The 20,502-nt window shown below is 40.1% G+C and overlaps 1 protein-coding gene across 2 annotated transcripts in view; it reads right to left on the bottom strand.

The window, feature by feature from the left end:
* dok6 (docking protein 6) overlaps nt 1-8,518 on the bottom strand; it is a 50,761-nt gene extending 42,243 nt beyond the window's left edge. Inside the window, exon 1 of one of the 2 annotated variants that reach the window (XM_044340201.1) lies at nt 8,179-8,518. In XM_044340201.1, coding sequence (XP_044196136.1) covers nt 8,179-8,244 — 66 coding nt within the window. In that variant the 5' untranslated portion in view covers nt 8,245-8,518. The remainder of the gene's footprint in view (nt 1-8,178) is intronic. The other variant, XM_044340200.1, reaches the window with a different exon arrangement.
* Between the last annotated feature and the right edge of the window lie 11,984 nt (nt 8,519-20,502).

Genomic DNA, 20,502 nt, shown 5'->3' with positions numbered 1-20,502 from the left:
GTGTAATAGATGAATGTTTTTTTCACTTACAAGTCTAGATTGTTGGCGCACTTACTGAAAAAGGACTTTATGAAATATTGGCTTTTTGCAGTGGCGTATTATCTTTAAGAACTAAATAAGAAGTACTGGAAGTTGTTTACAGTGTTGCTTGAAACTAATGGAAAGTGGACAAACTGGAGTTATGGTGGAATTGATTTTAAATATTTTGTGTGGAGGTTTTTGCATGGACAGTTTAAAACAGCCAAGAACAACCTTTACTGTACTAGAAAGCTCCAACTGTATTTGACCTGTTGTATTTACACGCATAGATACATGGATCTATCTCATAAGTAAACATTAATAATTAGTGACTAACGACTGAATCAGTATAGCTGGTACCAGTGTCACACCATGTAATCAATTACCGATTTCTTACTGTAAAACTCTGTTGTATATCAGCATGGGATGATGTCACATCTGTACTGTTGACTGAATCTTCTGTCACGCATGAAACTACTAAAACCCCCAAACAAGGCCAAGAAAGCATCTAACAAGTGCTGCGCCTCACTACTCGTCACTTGTTTTTTTTGTTGTTTTTTTTAGTCCTTATTAAATTACCCCAAAACAAACTGTATGTACGCCCAGGATTGTGAAATTGCTCACTCGCAAAAAAAAGCAATTTTAAGACCCCAAATCTCTTTTGTAAATGTATAAACAGGACTGTAACCCATCGTTTTGCAAATGATATCCTTGTGTTAGAATGATGAATAACTTAAACTCTCCATCTGCAGCCTTGATTATTGGTTTACTGATTATTTGTTTGCATCTGCACTTTTAGTTGATTGTATTTCCACTCCTCCTCATTCTGGACCAGACATAATGCATTTTTAATGTGTTTTCTGTTTGACATTTAGTGTTCTGGTTTGACCAATGAGGTTTCATAACCACAGTTAGATGGCAGTAAAGTACAACTTTGTCTCTTTCAGTTTTAATCTTGTTATTATGAATAACAGGAAAACATTGTAGTACATATTTTGTGTATATTTCATTCTGGATCCAAGTTAGTTTTCAGTTTTAATTTGATTTTGACTTGAATTTCAATGTGATCAAGCGCAAGTGAGACAAGTTGTGCAGCCCAGCATAATACAGGTAAACTAAGTGAGGTTAAGATGCCCAATAGCACCTCTGAATCTCAGAATTTTCTTCCAGCTCACTGTTGATGTTTTGAAAAGTCAACACTGTTCATAGTTAAGTCTGAAAACATCCACAGTGAGCTGGAAGGGGAATTGGGGAATTTGTTCTACAGCTGGGCACCAAAACAAAATCAGGGAGAGTGAGGTGAGGTGGACTTGTAAAATATTCCTGTGATCATATTTCTAAAACGACTATGATCAGTTGATCAAATGTGAAATGTGAATATGCTCACCAGTTGTCACGTACCCACAGAGAATTATCACTCAATTCTGCACTTCCTCTGAGCTCTGTGGAGTGTCTTTTGGTTTTCCGGCCCACGACTTTAATGTTTTAGTTCAATCTAATTCATAGCCGCAGGAACATGATTTAAATACCTGCAGCAATCCCCCTGCAGGGAGACACTGTGCGCATTTACGCACGAGGCACAGCAGCATAATTTCATTGATTATTTAAATCTCCAGACAAGCCGACAGGAGTGGTCAGGATCTAATGTTAAATAATGTTCTGTGTTCTTCTACACATCCAAAAGGCCAGCTGTTACAAACACACAGTCCAGGTTCATACAGTGAAATCGTTAAAAGCAGCCGTCCTCCTGATAAATCCTGAGCACCATCAGAGTTGTCAAAAAAATTTCAGAAGCTAAAAGTTTAATTCGGTTTCCCCTGGGGAGTTTCCTTTGTCCTGTCATGTTCATAACTACAGTTTTTTAGATTTGCTGCAGTGACGTTACTGTGTGCATGGAAACATTCACAATTACTAAAAGCAGCATCTTTAATTTTTAAAGTAAATCGATAAGGAAAACACTCATACATCAATACAATACACAGTAAAGAAATCACCTGGAGAGCTTGCAATGCTCGATGATGTTTAAAAAGCATCCTCACTCCACCATCTTTACGCGCAGAGTCTATTTTTGCCGGACCAGCTCCCACACAACAGAAAAAAATAATCATTGCAACAACACAAATGGGCCTATAGGATGCCAGCCACCTGAAGGCAGGGGTGCTGCACCCTGGGGTGGGGGTGCAGCACTCCCAGCACCCATATTTCCCATGGCTATGATCTCATTGCTCTTGTGACATTGTTGTCAGCCGCGACAGACTGCTGTTTTTAGCGGTAAAAAGGTTGATAACCCATCTGTGCAGTAACTGACCAGCAGGGCAGACAGACAAAGTTAGCAAAAAGCGTTCGTTAGTGAATGTAGTAGAGCACTTACAGTAGCAGCTTAAGAGGTATACTGCTCTCAACAGTAAGCGGAGACCAAAAGCAGAGCTAAAAGGAGAGTGAATATTGGACTTACATACAGTACATTCGGTAGGTGAACAAAAATATGACCCTAGAAGACTTCTAATGTTGTAGGCTAACAAGTGTTTGCTAACAAGTTCTTTAAAGGTGATATGGCAAACATGTTAACATACATTTTCCTATTTCGTAGCAATATTAGCATTTATTTGGAGTGTTGTTTGTGTTCACTAAATGAATATAAGTCCAATATTCACTCTTGAGCTTTGCATTTGGTCTTTACTTACTTATGAGAAAAATATTTAGCTCCTCAATGCTCCACTTTCTTCTCCATCTATAGACGCTAACTTTGGCTGTCTGTCATTTTGTGGCTGGGCAGGTAGCTATTGGTTTTTAGAACTTTTTCGTTGGACACAGTTGTTTTTAGATACCTTCTGCATCCAAAAACAACCCTACGAGAGCCATGAGAGTGAACCAAAACAGCCAAGTTGCAGACCGGAAAACCACTAAAAAAAAAACACTAAAGCCACTAAAAAGCTATGTAGAGCTGAGAGGAACCGCAGAGTCGGGTAATAATTCTCTGTGGGCTCATGACTGTGATCCACTGCTAATATAAAAATATTGATTATAGCTGCTTTAAATGTCTGGTATGAAGTACAACGAAAATCTTCTTGTCTTATTCATACAGCACATTTTTCTTTGAATATAAAAGTCAATGTTGAGTTTGCTTGTTTTGGTGAAAATACTGTGATGTTACTGTGGTAGGAACTTATAATTTAAAAAAAGCCGATCTGTGTGTGAAGCCTATGTTTGAAGTGCTCTGCGTTCTCTTAAAATATTACATATCTACAGTACCTCTGAGCCAGCATCTGAACTACAGATCCTTTGAAGTGTCAAAACATGTTTGTGAATGGAGAGATTGAATGGCAGACAGACTCACCCGCAGCAAACTTAAATTGACCGTTTTTGTTAAGGCTTGAAGAAAAGGTTGGACAGACAGGGGAAAATATTCTGACCTTTTCTATTTACCACAGTGATCGTAAACCTGGGAAATGTGTACCTGGACTGAGACTGACACACAAATTACTCAAAGGTCATGTTATTCAGCCTTTCAAGAGAAGTCCATCCCACTGATAGCATCAACTGTTTTTCACTGAAAGGGAAAAAGAAAGGACCACAGTGATGATGGCAGTATCACCACTGCTGTATCTCAGACTCTGCCAGATGTAATGCTTTTCTCTACGCAGAGACACTTTTACTTGTTTTTGGCTCTTGTGAGCATTTAGTTTGTCTTCATGTTGTAAAAAAATACTGTATGGTACAAAGCCACAGGATTAAAATTAATTGAGAATCCACACACTGTTCTCTGGCAGCAGATTGTTTACTTGTTTGTCGGGTGTATGTGTGTGCCAATTCTTCAATGTTGAACCAAGCCAATTTGTGTACGTGGGTATGTGTGTGGTGTGTGCGTGGCTTTGCACTGTGTCAGGGGGAATAGCCTGTTGGGGTTATGGAGGGTGCAGTGTGGGGTGATGAATAGGATGCTTTTGTGCTCAGTCTCTCAGCTGTCTGCAAACCAGTGAAGGAGAGAAAGGTGAGAGAGAGAGAGAGAGAGATGGGGGGGTGATAGCCAGATAAAGGGGAAGAAAAGAGGAAGAGCGATAAAATAGGGGAGAAGAGATGAGAGAAATACTGTGAAGTGTGGGGAGTACAGGTGAGACGTGGGGGAACAGGAGGTGAGAGAATGGGTGAAAGTGAGGAAGAGGAGGGGGGAGAATGTGAGAAAGGAAAGGAAAGAGAGACTACTTGTGCATTCAAGAACACTGCACCGTTGTCTCTTCAAGCCAACAAAGAGACAAAGAAGTTGGCTAATGTAGGAAATCGTTGCCATTCATGTCAGTGGAAAAAGAAAACAAACGTCCTGGGTAAAAGAAAGAAAGGAAAAAAAAAAACAGGAGAGAAAGTGCCCTGTTTGGTAATTTGATCACTCGGCAGAACACAGACCTGACCTCATGGCCTCAACCTTCACACATGATGGGGTTTGGAAATGAGCCAATCGAACTGAGTGATGTTGATGAGTTCAGCCAAAGCTGTTGGTGTGGCAACTTTAATACATATCGCATAAAGAGAACCATTCAACTGTACTACTTTCTAATAAAAAATAATGTATAAAACATTTTAAATGGCACGGCATTACAATAAAGACCGAGGTGGGAGCATTAGAAGGTCAACTGTGATGCCATGTCTTGATATGTGATATTTGAGAGACATTTAAAGCGCTAAAAATAACATTAAATAACCATCACATGAGGAGGAAAATACACAGGACCTTTTTGGCCTAAAAAGCTGAGCAGATAAAAGTTTGTACTGAATTCAGTTGTTGTGACAGTTAGGGCTGGATATCAAACCTCAATACCTTTTTTGGGGTACTGACTGTACTGAAAACTGGCTCTGAATGTCTGGTCAGAATTGTAATTTATTTAGAAAGCTATTCTTTGATCAGATAGCGCATGATTTATATAAAGATTTTCCCAGTTTTAGACTGTCAGGCAACATTTTTGTACGGCTGCATGGGTTTAGACATTTAATATTAAATGATGCAATAATTAGTCAGTTAATCAAAAGCTTTTTAAATGTGAAGATTTGCCAATTTTCCATGTTTTATAATAAATGTATTATCTTTGAGCTTTGGACTGTTTGTGCAGATAAAACAAGAACAATTTGAAAATGCCCCCTTGGGCTGTGGGGACACCAGGAAAGATGGGCACTTTTTAGTATTTTGTTATATTTCATAGACCAAATGATTAATGGATAAACTAAGAAAACAACAGAGAGAATAATTGATATATTAATGGAATTTGGTTTATGTTTGGTCCTGTTGCCTAAGGAAAAATATACAACAAATGTTGTTGATGTTTTGTAGAAAATCTTCATATTTTTCAAAGGTATTAAAAGAAATACTGTTTTGGTATCAGTACCAGAACTGAGGTATAGGTATTGACACATTTCAAATGATACCCAGTCCCAGTGACAGGATGGATCATTGAATGGAGGTCTTTTGGCCATATTTTACTTATGTGGAATCATGAGAATCAAAGAGGGCAGTGCATCTCTCTGTCCATGTCACTACATCTCAGTTATCCTTCTGCCTTGAATGTGTATGGCACATCAGGATAATGATGCCTCAAGTCTCTCTTCACAGCCATAAACATTATTGAGCTGTCGAGTCATCAATATGGGTAAAAAAAAAAAAAGATGTTTGGGTTCAGGCTGAAATAGGTCTCATAAATTACTATTTTTTTTGGATTGTACCCAACTATGAATATCATTCGCCTCCACCCTGATGTGTATCTTTCCACTCATGAGTCATGACATGCATGTGTGTACTGTGTCTGTCACACATTTAGCACCGACGAGGAATTTTTTCCCCTCACATAAAAAGTAATCAAACAAGAGGAATAATTACAGGGGTGCATCAATGCCTGTTGATTCAGGCATACAGATTCCTTTGTTGTTGTTGTTTTTCCCATATCAGATTCAAAATGAGAATTGGCCTGGTATATAACTAACCCTAGTGTTGACAGATAAATACTTTCTGTCTGCCCACACTGGGGTCCACTAGCTATCGCAGCATGGCTTTTCTATGATGAAACAGCAGCGAGCGGCTGGAGGGCTGAGGGAGTGGGCGATCAGGACACAAACTGTTTTTCTCCACAAACAGCAGGATGAGATCTGGAGCTGGCAGAGATATGGCATCCATACCTCGAGCACAGCCAACACAGCATGCGTCCTCACTTGCTTTGCAAAGTCATAGACTCCACACACAAACACACACACACACACACACACACACCCTTTCTCTGAATGCATCTAGCTAATAGCATACGCACATAAACTGAGCCAACTACAAACAAGTTGATTTGCATGTTTACAAATGTCTTTTGCTTTCATTTGTTAAATCAGGCTTGAGTTGGGAAAGTCCTTTAAGGGCAGTAAAGGTTTCTCCTACTTAGGTCTGCTTCCAACCAAAGATTTTCCTTGTCGACAAGCAGTCATTAGTTCAAGCCATTAGTCGACTAGTTGTTGCATGTTTATGATATTAATTCAATTTTTTAAATATATTGTTTTGGGAGCGTCAGAAAATGGTTTGAGCTCTACAGCTGTGCTGCATTACAGAGAAATACAAAACCATAATAATGAGTCTTTAAAATATCACTTTCACAAGTGCACACACAAAGCGAGCTGCCTGTTAACAACAGCGCTAACAGCAAAAGCCGTAATAATTCTGAATGTGTCGGATCAACACAGTATAACATCACACAACTTATGAACTTGTAACACCGTGCTAGGTGGCTAACGTTATGCTACTAACACGTTTCAGATGATAAGTCCTATCAACGCGAAGTGAGTCACTGACTGAGTGATGAAGTTACGCCATTGGTCGGCTGAGTGATGTAACTTCATCACTTACCTCTGCCGGGTGTCGACTAAGACTCTTCTCATCGACTAACGGTTTGGTCGACTATTAGGCGACAGCCCTACTCCTACTCAAGAACAATTAGTCACAAAGAGTAATCATAGACAGCCTCAATGACAGCATACAACAGTAGAATAGCGTTGATGAAGCCAGGTGATGATGTGACGAGGAGGCAGCCATCATTAGCCTCCATCATCACACTTCATCAGAGGAGGAGTGTGCCCACTCTGTTAGCGTAATGAGCTGGAAGAACGAACAAAAGCAGATGGCTTTATGAGTCAGACAAGAAGGCGCTCATAATTGAATATACAGTATATCATTCGTTTCAATTTAAGCAGTCAAGCTATTTTTTCCCCCTTGCTGTATCTCAATGGAAATCCATTATCAAGGCATTAAGATGCTGCCATCGCACAGATTCAGCCGGATTACAATGAGACTTTTCAATACTGAGAGTAATTCATCACGACTGAAAGAGAGTTTAAGCACAGTAAGTCTGTGCTGACAGATAACAGGCTAATGATAATTTGTGCAGTGATTAACAACATTACCAGTGTTGCTATTATGTTATCCAACCTAGAGTCCAGTGTTCATTTGCACTGTAGCCTGTGGTGCTCAGTGGTAAGTGACCTTATTAGACTTTATAGTGTGGTTAAAGTGTCATAATACTTTTACAGGGAGCATCTGTGTAGGTAAAAAAGTGAGATTATAGGTTAATAGTGCTCTTTAGTAAATTTATAGTATACATTTATCTCTTCATAAGCAGACAGAATTTAGTATTTTCATCTTTTCTGTAAAATTTTGCAGAGCTGCTCACCTGTCTATAATTTTCGCAATCCTAGCGCAGTCATAAAACTAGATAACAGCTTCACTTTTTCAAGAAAAAAAGACTTACAGGCTAAAAAAAGAGACTGAAATATGATTTACAACCACATGACACCAGCTGTCAGTCGTCTTAACTTTATACCAACATCTCAGTAGTTTATGTGTGGAAGTATTTTTTTATTTTTTTGCACGATGCACTGAGTGAAACTTGGCCGCTGCTCGTGCTGCTCTAATCTGTTTTTCCTCTTGAAGAGCTCGCAGCAGGACGACTGCCTATGGAGCAATTAAAGCCTCTTTCTTAATCCAGCCGCCGCTGATGCTAAAAGACCGCAAACAACTGGAACTCTTCCTCCTCCTCCTCCTCCTCCTCCTTCTACTGTTTCCACCACCACCACCACCTCCTCCTCTTTTCCTCCCCCTTCTCCTCCACCGCGCTAGACAGCAAGTGCAACAGTACTACTCACCCCCAGTTTCTTACTCCGTATCCTCACGTATCCCTGTTTGACTATGTCGTTGAAGTTGGAAGCCATGGTGAGGCGGGTAGCTTCCTGTAAAGAAAGCTCTCTCTTTCTTTTACGTGAAGCGAAATCTTTTACTTGAGGCTCGGTCGGTCAGACATCCAGCGGGAGAAGAGCGGGCGGTGGGCAACCTGCTCCTGTGTCAGCGCTCAGGCTGCCCGGCTTCAGCGGCGCGATCCATCCGGGAGAGGAGGGAGATACCATTCGTCAGCTGATTGAGTGGAGCCGGAGAGGAGAGAGGAGAGGAGAGCAGAGGAGAGGCGCGCTTCCTGGACCACACCATCCCTGAAACCGGGAGGGGGTGGGGGATAACTGCTGCTGAGGGTGGGAGGGCTGTCATTAAATCAACGGGGGTGCTTGATTTCTTTTTTTTTTTTTTTTTCTTCCTCCACGTCAAAAATACACCACTTTAAACACACATTCTCATACTTGAATTTTGTTGTTTGTCTCTTTTTATTCTTTATAGACACTTTTTTTTTTTTTTAGCATTTACTGTGATTCTAAAATGTACAGCCTATTATAGCTGGGGTGATAATGAAAACGACTAAAAAGAGAGTCATCGTCACATCTCTTGAATTAAATAACAAGCCAATTAAAATATACTTAAAAACAGACTTTGTCTTCTTGTGACTACTGTTAGATGTTTGAGTGTCACTGTGAAGAATGATGTATGTGCTTAGTTTGACATTGGAAAACTGTTTTCACATTCATCTGCTGAAACGGGAAAGTTTCTCTGTGTTCATAGAAAATCTAATTCTTTTAGGAAGTGGGCTTATGAGCAGGATTTGTGACATCACAACTTGTTTGAAAACCAATCCTGGCACAGTATGCAACCTAAACAAGTGTGACGTGGAAACTTGAGGCCTCCAGTGCACAAACACTGAAAATGGACTTTACGGTAAACTAGGAGATACCTTGTGTCCAGCAGTTCAACTTCTTGAATTAAATATATTTACATATTCATAAATTCTGGAATTTTTAATGAGGGAGGTGAAGTAGATGCCACTTTAAGGATTTTGACGTGGTAATTATACCTTTTTTTTGTGGAGAAAACAAATCAGGCACGCATCATTGTTCCAAGCAGAGTATGTCTATATGTCTTAATACATGTCTGGAGAGGATTTTTAATATATATATAATACACATTGTTGTATAGGCTATATTAAAGGTGACAGAAATAATATTCCTCCTCTACAAATGAAAATACCCTATGGGCTTTGTTTCTACATTAGTCTACTTTTTGACAGTTGACCTACAGTGGCTAATGTTGCTAATGTTAGCAATTTTTAGATATTGCTCTACTGACATCGCATAAGTTGACTCCTCTACCTGTCCTACTCTGACGCTATGTTTTAGCATTAGTGGTCAGCCAGAGTTACATAGGCTCTCCTTAACTCTCTCACTTTAATGAGAGAAATCATTTGTTTGCTGTTTGAGACCCTAAGATTATCAGTCACCTAAGAATTTGGCTATTAGATCATTGTTTATTAGGAAAGAATATAGCTACATGATCATTGTATTTTTTTTTTTTTTTAACTTTTTTGTTCTTGATCTTGTAATATTATCTCAGCTCTTATTTTCATGTTTTTCAAGCTCAAACAATTTGTTGATTAACAGAGTGGCAGTTAATTAATTGACAATTATTTTAATAATTAATTATATGTTTAAATTATTTTATCAAGCCAATATATTTGGTGGCTCCAGCCATGATCAAGAACATCATCAGCAGACTAAATAATCATTAGTTGCAGCCCTAATATTTTTAGACACGAGACTGAATGTGAATGATCAATAATGAGTAGATAATAACTTGATTCTGCATGGTAGTACAGGGTTAATAGGACACATTAGCACTACCTAGTCAAAAGCAGCATAATTTGAGGGTTTTTTAAAACCTATACAATAAAAGCAAGAACTATAACACACAGCATGGGCACATGTGGTCATTCATCCTTTTGATCATTAAAATCACACATAAGCAGGTTTTGTGTCAACCATTTATAACACTCAACATGTCAAGTAAGACTACTTGTTTAGTGAACTTTTGTGCAACTTTTCAAATATGAAGTAACCATTCCCAACTCCCAGATTCCCCATCACCACCACCAACCAACAATATGTTTCAAGAAAATATGCAAATGTACACCAGAGCTTAATTTGCAACACACTTTGTACCTTCCCTTTTGGTTATTACCTGTCTCAGTATGAATATAATTTCCATATTTTTCACCAGACAGCCTGCTAATAAGGAAATACAATTTTAGATTGCCAGTGTGTGAGCACCATGTTTTGTCATTATTAGGTGGCCTTGAATTGATGTTGCTTGATTTGTTGAATAATAAAACCAGATAGTCCAGTGCCCTATTAAAGTGATCAAATAAAATTCTAAGGAAACGACACTGTATAAAGCACACGGCCACTGCCTGCAGCTTGTGTAGATACAATGCTGGGGATTGGAAATAAAAAAGCACTGACAATAAAAAGCAAAGAAACAAATTTTGATCCCTGCCAAATCCTGATCGGGATGTAGCGAGAGGCGCAGCTCGGGGTTGTGCAATTGCAGAGAGTGAAATCCTTGGTATTAGACAGCAGATGGCTCAGGTATATTGATATGAGAGGCTGCCATTACTTATGTTGATTAAAATGTAGAGAAGAAAAATGGCTTATGTAACAGAGTTATATAAACAACTATATGATTAAGTGAAGATCAGCAGAGTGCCGCCTCACAGATTCCTTTATTTTACACTTTTCAATCTAAGAAAGCATCTTAGATTCATGTGGTTAGCAGAAAACAGATTTCCTTTTATAAAAGAGGACACATGTTCCGACACAGCCCGTCTTTTGTATCTCGCAATTATCCTATTGCTCACATTAATTTATTTATTAGTTATTTTTCCACTGAAAGAAATATCTTCTGCTTTCACTAGCTGAGAAAGAGGGAGGCTTTGTTCTGCGTGGCATAGATGGCTGCCACTTTGAGAAGTGCTATTCTGTCAAGTGTCAGCTTATGAGTCCAGAGGTAGAACTCAGTCTACCTCTAAGTGTGTATTTTCCGCCGTGTTCATCACACTCACATGGGCGCACAAAACAGCACGCTACCATCCCTCCAACAAACAGCTTGACTTTGATAGTCTTCATATCTCTCTGGAAGTGTGCTCAAATTTCAGACTTGTCAATGTTGTTTTGTCTTCATAATCCTCTTTGTACAACATGGCCCTGTTCCATTCCCATCGCCTTGTCATGCTCACTCTAAGAAAACAACGCTGACAGCAGCAATGTCTTTTCATTGCATTAAATATTGTGCTCTGGTGACTGTCATTACCAAGAACTGTCCTAGTTTTCAGGGAGTAATTGCCTGCTGTGATACAAGACTAACAACCAGTTTGGCCTCAGTTGGTGTCAGGTAGAGAGGCTCCACGCTCAGCGTGTAGGCCACCACACAAACCAACATATGGCACTGACATACATGAGCGGCTGCCAGCAAGGTCAGATGTGCTGAGACTTGCTCAAGAGCAGCGAGACCTTCTCCAAGGTCACGAGCAAACCAGCCAATATCTGCTGAGCTGTGTGAAACAACTCTTATCCAATATGGCAATTTATCAGGTATTGACCTCATAATCATCACCATTTTTCACAGACGTTCTGCATCACTTATCCAACTCCCTTCACATCTATAATGATTAATATTAGGAAGACTGAGCTGCTCGTAGAGAAACCAAGCCATCCATTTTAGCACTAAGCATTCCTAAAAAGTACCCTGAATTGCTTATTCAGTCACAGCCAGGACAAAAAACAAACTCAAGATCGTTTTGATGGTCTGGTGAAATATTAAAATTGCCTTTGCATTAGTTGCTTAGTTTGTCTCGATGTGCGATTTGGCAAACATTCACAAGCACAAACAGCTAAATAATTAACACGTTCTAAAAAGATAAACTGGGGTGAAAGAGTGGAAGGAGGAGAGTGTGAGAGGGAGCGATGACTCTCCATGCTTAGTTGTTTGCCAGGTAAGCATTTTTACATGTGGGCGGAGGAGAGAGAAAGAGATCACACAGGCAGAGTTATGGTAATGTTCTGCTCGGGGTTCCTGTACTCAAGCTTTTTACAGCAACCCGTATCAGCCTGATATGTTAATAGGCACAATGGGATTTGGGTTTGATTAAATGTCAATGCCTGGAGGGGCAAAGCTAGTGTGGAAAGGGAAAAAAATCCCCCATTTTTCAGTATAAGAGATGTGAGCTGTTCTGGGCTCAGTGGGTCCTTGGCCATGCAATGAGGACATTGGTTAGTCACACAATATAGGACAGCTAAGGTTGTATGTAGTCCCAGAGGATCCAGCCATGACATGTTTGTGATTTACTCCATAACAGTTAAGAGTAGAAGTGGTTGGAGGGCCCCTCTGTCCTTCTCTAGAAGGTGAATCGTCAGAGTGCGCGATTTGAGAGGGTCCTTTACTTCAATCACAGATGAGGGGAGTGTTCTAAGTGGAGCGTATAAGCCTATTACAAGGGTTCCTCGCATTACCAAATTAACCAAAAAAATTTTTTTATCAGAAGAGCTGAGGATAAGATTCAATATGCAGCAGCATGTCTGCTTGTGCAAATTAATTTTGCAAGGTAATCCATCGGATACACCTTTCACGATTGTCCGTTTTAAATTTCAGCCATCTAAAATGAAAATATGCACAAAAGTGTATATTTGCATTCTAAGCCTCATAATTGTAATTGTAAATGAGTGCATGAGTCAGAAATTGAACTTTAGAACTTTAGTCGGTGGGTATACTAATGATGGTACTGAGGCAAGAGAGTGCAAAGCTGTTAAGGAAAGTGAGTGAGGAAAGAGACAGATGAGGGTGAAGCAAAGGGGAAACTACAAAAATAGGAAGAAGAGAGGTAAGAGCATAGATACAATGAATAGAAAAGGAACAGATCATTCCCAGGGAAAGGCTATACCTCCTGCTGGTTTGACCAAGTCTTTGTGTCCTAAATTGGGGTCCATCTTGTGTCACAGCGAGGCTGAACCCTGGGCCTGATCTCTGGAGACTTAGCTGATCTGCTGCTGTGGCATTTCTCACAGAAGCAGTCGGGGGAGGCTGAATCCACAGTTCATCACACTCATCTCCTCTTGGAAGATAGAGGAGTAAAATAGGTGCCTCTCTCCACTCCCACAAGAGTGATGAGACGCCTGTTTTTCCTTCATCTCTCTACACTTCTTTTTTTTCTCACCACACAGCTAATTTGGAGACCACAGGCTGAATTCATCAACTTTTTAAGTGAAGGAGTGGCTGGACTTGGATCACTGACCAGGTCCTTTATGCGGCCATCTCATTCATTTTAATCATCTTTCATGCTTTGAGACACTTGATAAATTAGAGCCTGTGTTCCTTAATTAATTCATATCAGCTCTTTTGGAGTTCTGTTTAGTCTTCTTAATCATTTTAAATTAAATTTCACGTTATTTAAAAGTTATCATTTTTGTTGTCAACACATTGATTTGAGTTATAATACTGGAAATGTTTGTTACAGATATTAGATTGATTTATCTCCTCACCATCTTTATCTGCTTCGTTAACAAGTGCTCCACAGTGAGGTCAAAGGTTGGAAACAACAACAGAAGAACACACGTGAAGTTAGTCGCTAAAGGATGTGTTAAGAAGGTGTGAAGCAAGGTCTTAAGGTTGCAGGACAGTCTCTCTCCTCAGTGTGCCACCCCTGCAGCCCCTGATCCTCACACTCTCTCCACACTGTCATTACTCATTCATCACATGTGGTGCTGTGTCTCTTCTTCTCACCCCCCTCCCCAAAAGAAGAAAAAAAAGAAAACCTCAGAGGAGACAGACAAGCGTGACTAATATGTATGCCCTGTAGAGGGCAATATTGTCTGCAGCGTTAGAAGGAGCAGTTTGAGAGGGCTATTTAATGTCTTCATGTTTCTTCTGTATGATAATGAGATCACAATACTTCAATAGCCAAAATCTTCATAAGGCGATGAGTGGCGAAGTGCAACATATAAGCTGTACAACAGACAGAGCAAAAATCACTGTTGTAAACCAAGTGCGTTGTCATATTCATTTTAAACCTACACAAGTTGCATTACTCCAAATTAAGACACTTTGTGGTTTGTTCATACAGAAGACGACATTTTTATAACTGCACATCTCATTTAATATAACAGTACATCAGTTGGTCAGGTGCAGATTTGAGAATTTCTTTGCAAAGTGTGTCTGCTCTGTTCCTCTACCCTGTTTAAAAACAGCTTTAACAAGCGTGATTAGTAGAGGAGAGGTTCAAATTTGGCTAAAACGCCACCTCGAGTGCTGCAGGTTATTGGCTTCCTTATTTAATCTGACAGATTTAATATAAAACAGGTGATGCTTGTGCTTTTCTCAATGGCCGTGGCTTGTGGGCCCTTCTTCGGGATTGGCAGAAGCACATGACTCCAGTGCTCACCATCCAGGTCGGGACAAAGCTACTCTTTTACCTCCAGGACCCGCTTCACAACGGCTCATGTGTGAGCATGGAAAAAGAGTGGAAATCAAACCTCCTCTGTAAATACACGAAAGGTCACTGATGACGTCAGAGTCCAGGGGCAGCCTCCTCCATGATTTTGCGGCCCATCGCCGGCGCCTGATTCGTGCAGGCTCTTTATATTTTGCACTCTATGCTCCCTGACCATGATCCCAATATAAATACAGTTGTACACTTCTGTCATTGAATTGTGTTTGGTATATCGCCCACTGCTTATAAGTCTGTCTACTGTACTATGTGTTGCAGGCAGCTACAAAAGGAATAGTTTTTGATGACTCACGCAAAAACTTGTAAACAAACTTATTTTGGGATTCCTTTTGATGTAGCTTACTATGAACTGTAGTTTTTCATGAGTTTTCCTTTTTCATTTTTCATGCTGTGCTCCTCTTCCACTACCCCTGGGCCCTCTAGGCCTTGGCCCAAGACTCTCCCACTTCCTTTTTCTTGTATTATGTCTGACTGCAAAGGAGTGTGTGTGCCCATCTGCCATGCATTGTCTGGCCATGATATTCAGCTGTATGTAGCTCTTCAGACTGTTCCTTGTTGTCCTGCCAAGCATCTACGTTCCAGATCTTTCCCAACGTTTATTTTCCTTTCCTTTGCAAACAAGTGTTTGTTTTACACGCAGGTCGTCTGATTGCGCCTTGGATAGGCAGGGTTCTTTGAATCTCAGTCAATTTCCTGTTATTATTAACACAATCTCAACTGACCCACATCTGGAGGATAAACACACAGCCTCTGCCCATTTAGACAGCTGACTTGTAGAAATATACCCTGTAAAAGTGAGGCTGCTATAAAACATTGATCCGCTGAAGCATCCAGAGATACTTCAATAAATCACACACAGTCCTCCAGAGAAAAGATATGATTTAGTTTCTTTAAGTGTCCAGATGATGAGGACTTGTCATTATTTATTCTGAGGGGCAGATCTAACAGCAGAGCAGTCTGGGAGGCAGCCAGCCCCTCCTGGAGAGGTACTGTAAGCACAACTTTCCCTATTCCACAGTGCTTGTTTTAGAAAGGCTTTTACATGTGGCCCACATCTGCATCCTGAGCATAAAATTGCTTCACTGGCACCCATTTATACAGACACAAATGTCAGTATTGGTGTCTAATGTGTGCAAAACGCTGACAATAATTTCTCTGATGTGCAGTATTTTTATGCCTGTTGCCCTTCGAGGTAAAATAATTGTATGCTCATCATTAAATCACTGTGTGCATACAGAAATGTCTGTACAAAAGACAAGAAGACATTAAGAGATTGCACAACAGCTAACATTTAAAAATGTAGATGCACAATAGTGTGTTTAGCATAACCTGTAAGGAGTATTTACCAGATGTTTTTAATTGAGCTTTCTACTCATCTGAGTATACATAAACAAAATAATCTTGCAGCAGCAAAAGCTCAAATGTTTCTTAATTTTCTATCAAACATAGGAAGCTTTTCTCTCTGAAAGCTCCATTTATTTGTGTTGGACATAGGGATGTGCAGAGAGCCCAGTATTTGTATTTGTATTTGTATTTGTTGAGGCAGCAAAATTATTTGTATTTATATTTGTATTCGAATAAAAGTGGAAACAGGCACAGTGATCCTGTTTTTGTTTTTATTGCATTTCTAATTTTAGGAAAAGTGTTCTTCAATAATCCATTATAATAATTATGAATGCTTAAATGTAATATTTTCATAAACCCAGCAATAAACACATATAACCATAAACATCATTGAAAAGAAAATCATTTTAAAACTAACATTCATTTCCTAATCCACACTCAAACCAATAAACTAAACTCTAAACTAATAAATGCCTTTGTGAACATTGTGAATATATGCATTGCATAGGCTAACATTTAATGTTACTGTGCGCAGTGACATGCACATACACACCCACACACAAACACACTCACACACACACACACACACACACACACACACACACACACACACACACACAGCGTTACTGTTTTGAAAAGAAGACAGCTATAAGGATACACTCACTATCTATTGTTAAAGCTCAAAAACAGGTGCAAGCTAATCTATATTGCCATGAGCTACAATTAGCTAAATAGCAGAACAAAACACAATTTCCTCTGCATTCCCATTATCAAAACAGAGAAAACAGCATTAGCTCATACAGGGAAACGTGTCACACTGAGATTGTGATGGAAAAATAAGTTTAAATCACCAACGTATCACTGGTGCCAACATGTCAAGACAAATTGTCAATTAGCAACAATCTCAGTTAGCAGCAAACTAAACGTTAGCAACCGTTAGCTCTGGACAGCCATTCAAGGGAAATACACTCATAGTTTTTTTTTAACCAAGCCGACAACAATGCTGTCAAACACGGACACATTTGCAGTTTTGCTGGAAGATTTTCCTGAGGGTCGACTTGTGGTATGCTTCCAAGTTTGAGACTGTCTTGTATTCTGAAATTATCCCATATTGTTTATGTTTTTTGTTTATTATATTCAGATTAGCAGCTACACACACACACACGCTCCATTCATTGTCATGTCAGCACAAGCAGAAAGAGCACAAATACTCACCGCACTCACATGAGGAAAATCAGCTATTTGACGTGTTTTTTTCTTCTTCATGAAAACAAATGATTTTTTAAATATTTGTATGAAATAAATATTCGTAAATCCCACTATTTGTGCTTTGTCGAATACCGGATTCGGATTCGGATCCGCCCCTAGTTGGACATGAAGGCAGAGGGACTATTTGATCTGTTAAAGCTTCCTCAATTCCGCAGTTCACCTGGTAGAGTGCAGTGGCCAAGTCTGAGCTGTTGACATCGTGTAAGTGCTTTAACTTCTTTCTCAAATAGCACAATTTTGTTTCAGGACTGGATTCGCATCACTCAAGGTTCTCATTACAGATTATATTTGCATACCATAGGCATTCATGTCACACTGGTTGCACCTCAGTAAAATAGTCCAGTAAGGAAACCATGTAGCTTTGGCATATATTGTTCTGTGTCTCGAAAGGTCTTGAACAGTTTCTAAGGTAGGACACAAGTTTAAAGATGACATTTTTTTTCAGGTGGAATAATTAGTGTTTTAAAGAAGAATCATGCTATAATTGAGCATAGTCAAAAAACATGCACAAAAACCTTCAACAAATCTTTAAGCACGCATGGCCCCATGTGTTGTCCCGCTGACTGGCACATTCCAAGTATCAATTTGGATATCTGGTATTCCACTATAATTCCCCAACTGAACGAGCTGAAGCAGCAATTTAAATGCATGCTATAAGATTTTCAATTTCAGTCAAGTAGTTGGGTGGGTTGGTCACAGGAGAGCCAGTTGGTAATGAATGGTTAAATCAAATGTCTAAGATTTGTCAGAGGTTTGTTTTAAAAGCCTACAGGCCTAAAATAACTCAATAATTATATGAGTCACCCACTCAGGAAAAGCTTATTTCTTTCTCCACCAAAGTACCCACTCCATCTTTTGCAAAAACACATTCACAGTGTGGCTATATACATGTAATATTTTTGGATCATGGGGGGAAAAAACCCACTCCCTGTCAAATTTTATGTTTTGTTCATCTGCCAAAGTAAAGGTTTGACAAGAAGGAACACAGTCATTACCACTGGCAACCATAACTTTTCACCTCGGTGCTGACGGCTTCCTTGACTGCATCACTGCTATCTGATTCCCATCCAACCACAGTAGGACAGGCGGCACGCACATAGCACATAAACAAACAGGTGAGTAAGCGAAAAGAGCAGCATCCAACATGAGCAATACAATTAAACCCAAACATACAGCACTTGCACACACACACACATACACGCACACATATACAGCACAGACAAATGCAGAACCACATACAAACTCTGTCTGCCTGCCTCCCTCTCTTTTTCCCTCTCCTCAGGTATATATGGTCTCTTTGACACAGTCTGCCAGTCGGCTGCCATGCAGCGCCACATTTAGCTCTGCAAGACGCGCCAGACTGCAGCTGAGCAGAGCACAGTGAGGAGGTTATTAATGGCCTTCCTTATTTTAAACGACAGTCTGAAAACACTGGTGGCACCATGCAGACCCTGCTAGCTGCGAGCTTGTCTTTCATCCCATCTGTCTTCACGGCATTCAGTCTCCTCGGTCTTAATAGGCCTGTGGCTGTCGCTCTGGCCCTGTTCACATCTGACATTAAAATGCGTCTTGGGTGATCCGATCACAAGTGGACAGCTCTAAGTACAGGTGTGAATGCACCCAAGACACATTGAGGATGCATTGAGGTCCGATTGCTTAGAACACATTCGGAGGTGGTCTGGGCTGCATATGGCCACATTCTTTTAGCAGTGTGTACACAAATGTGTTCTGGGCCACACTGAAGGATGGCCTACTCAAATGACGTCGTCTGCATAAGCGGAAATACGTACTCATTTGCGTGCCAACGGCATCATATTAAAGTGCGAAACAACAGGCAAAATTCTTGTGGATGGAGTACACACAAATCACGTTGTCTGATTGACATTTGGGCAAACTTCGCAAACTTTTTCTTCTTTTAATTTCTGGCAGACTAGGCATGGGAAGAGCATTGCTGCCTCCTGCTGGTTAAAAAAAACAACGCATTTGGTCTTTGCAAACAGAAATGCTGTACATGTTTAATTGCATATAGAGCGGGGAAGTGAGATCCGATCACAAGTGGTCACTCGCATGTGGAGATGCATTCCAATGCTAGGTGTAAAGTGACGTACTTAGAGCTGTCCACTTGTGATCGGATGACCTAATACTATGTTAATGCTAGGTGTGAACAGGGCCTCTGTCACTTTGCTCTTAATGCACCCCTTGTCTGGATGGTTAGCGTATGAAAGCATACAACAATCTATCACTATTAGATCATATGTCTTCTTTAATTATTTGAAGTCAAGCAAGTCTTTTTTAATCACATGATTCAGCTAAACCTGTTCATGCAAAACTCGAGTTTCGTATTGTTTTCATGAACTTAAGAAGTTAGGAAAAAATGAGAAATTCTGCAGATGGTATTCCAATGCTCATGAAGGTGTCTGAGAGTCAAAACATCACGCTGTTTTCTCCAGCTGTCAGGTTATCTCTCTGCCCTTTCTTCTGTCCCCCATTTTCTCCCTTTCACTCTCCTCCTTGTCCTCTTGCCTTTCATTCTTCAGAGCCTCTGAATGCCACCTATCACCACACCCTGCTGTGAATTTTGACACCTGTCTGATGTATGCCTCTTTTTTCCTCTCACAGGACTTTGGCGCACACGGACGGCCTATCAATCACTCCGCAGCCCTTTCTCCTGCACAGCTCGGCCAATCACAAGTGGTCGGGTTTAAGCTAAACATGATGTGTCAGAGCGTGAATGAGTGTGTGCATGTGTGCGGGCACGTACTGTACATGAGTGTGTTCTTTAGTAGTCAACCTCCTTCAGACCTTCATACACACACACACACCTTTTAACCTGATTTGTCTTCACTAAGATGTTTTCCCTATGTTGCGAGGGTCAGTGTGCATGTTGCATGTGTTTTCCCACATGTGCAATGAGATCTGTTAATGCAGATAGATATGTAATTACAATTCCCCCACAAAATTCATTTAACAAGATTGCATTTATATTGTGTGACATCAGTGTCACCGGGCCAGTAACTGTATATTTCGACCCATCATGTAAGATTTAGTAGCACTTGTCTGGCTAATAACAAAGACTGGCAGTTCAAGTCACAACCCATTGCAGCCCTCCAGACATCATAACACTGTCAGACATGGATATGGTGGA

Source organism: Thunnus albacares, chromosome 21, assembly GCF_914725855.1.
Source record: "Thunnus albacares chromosome 21, fThuAlb1.1, whole genome shotgun sequence".
NCBI classification, from domain to species: Eukaryota; Metazoa; Chordata; class Actinopteri; order Scombriformes; family Scombridae; genus Thunnus; species Thunnus albacares.
The sequence above is the reverse complement of the archived record's forward strand: the minus strand, read 5'-3'. Positions and strand labels throughout refer to the sequence as shown.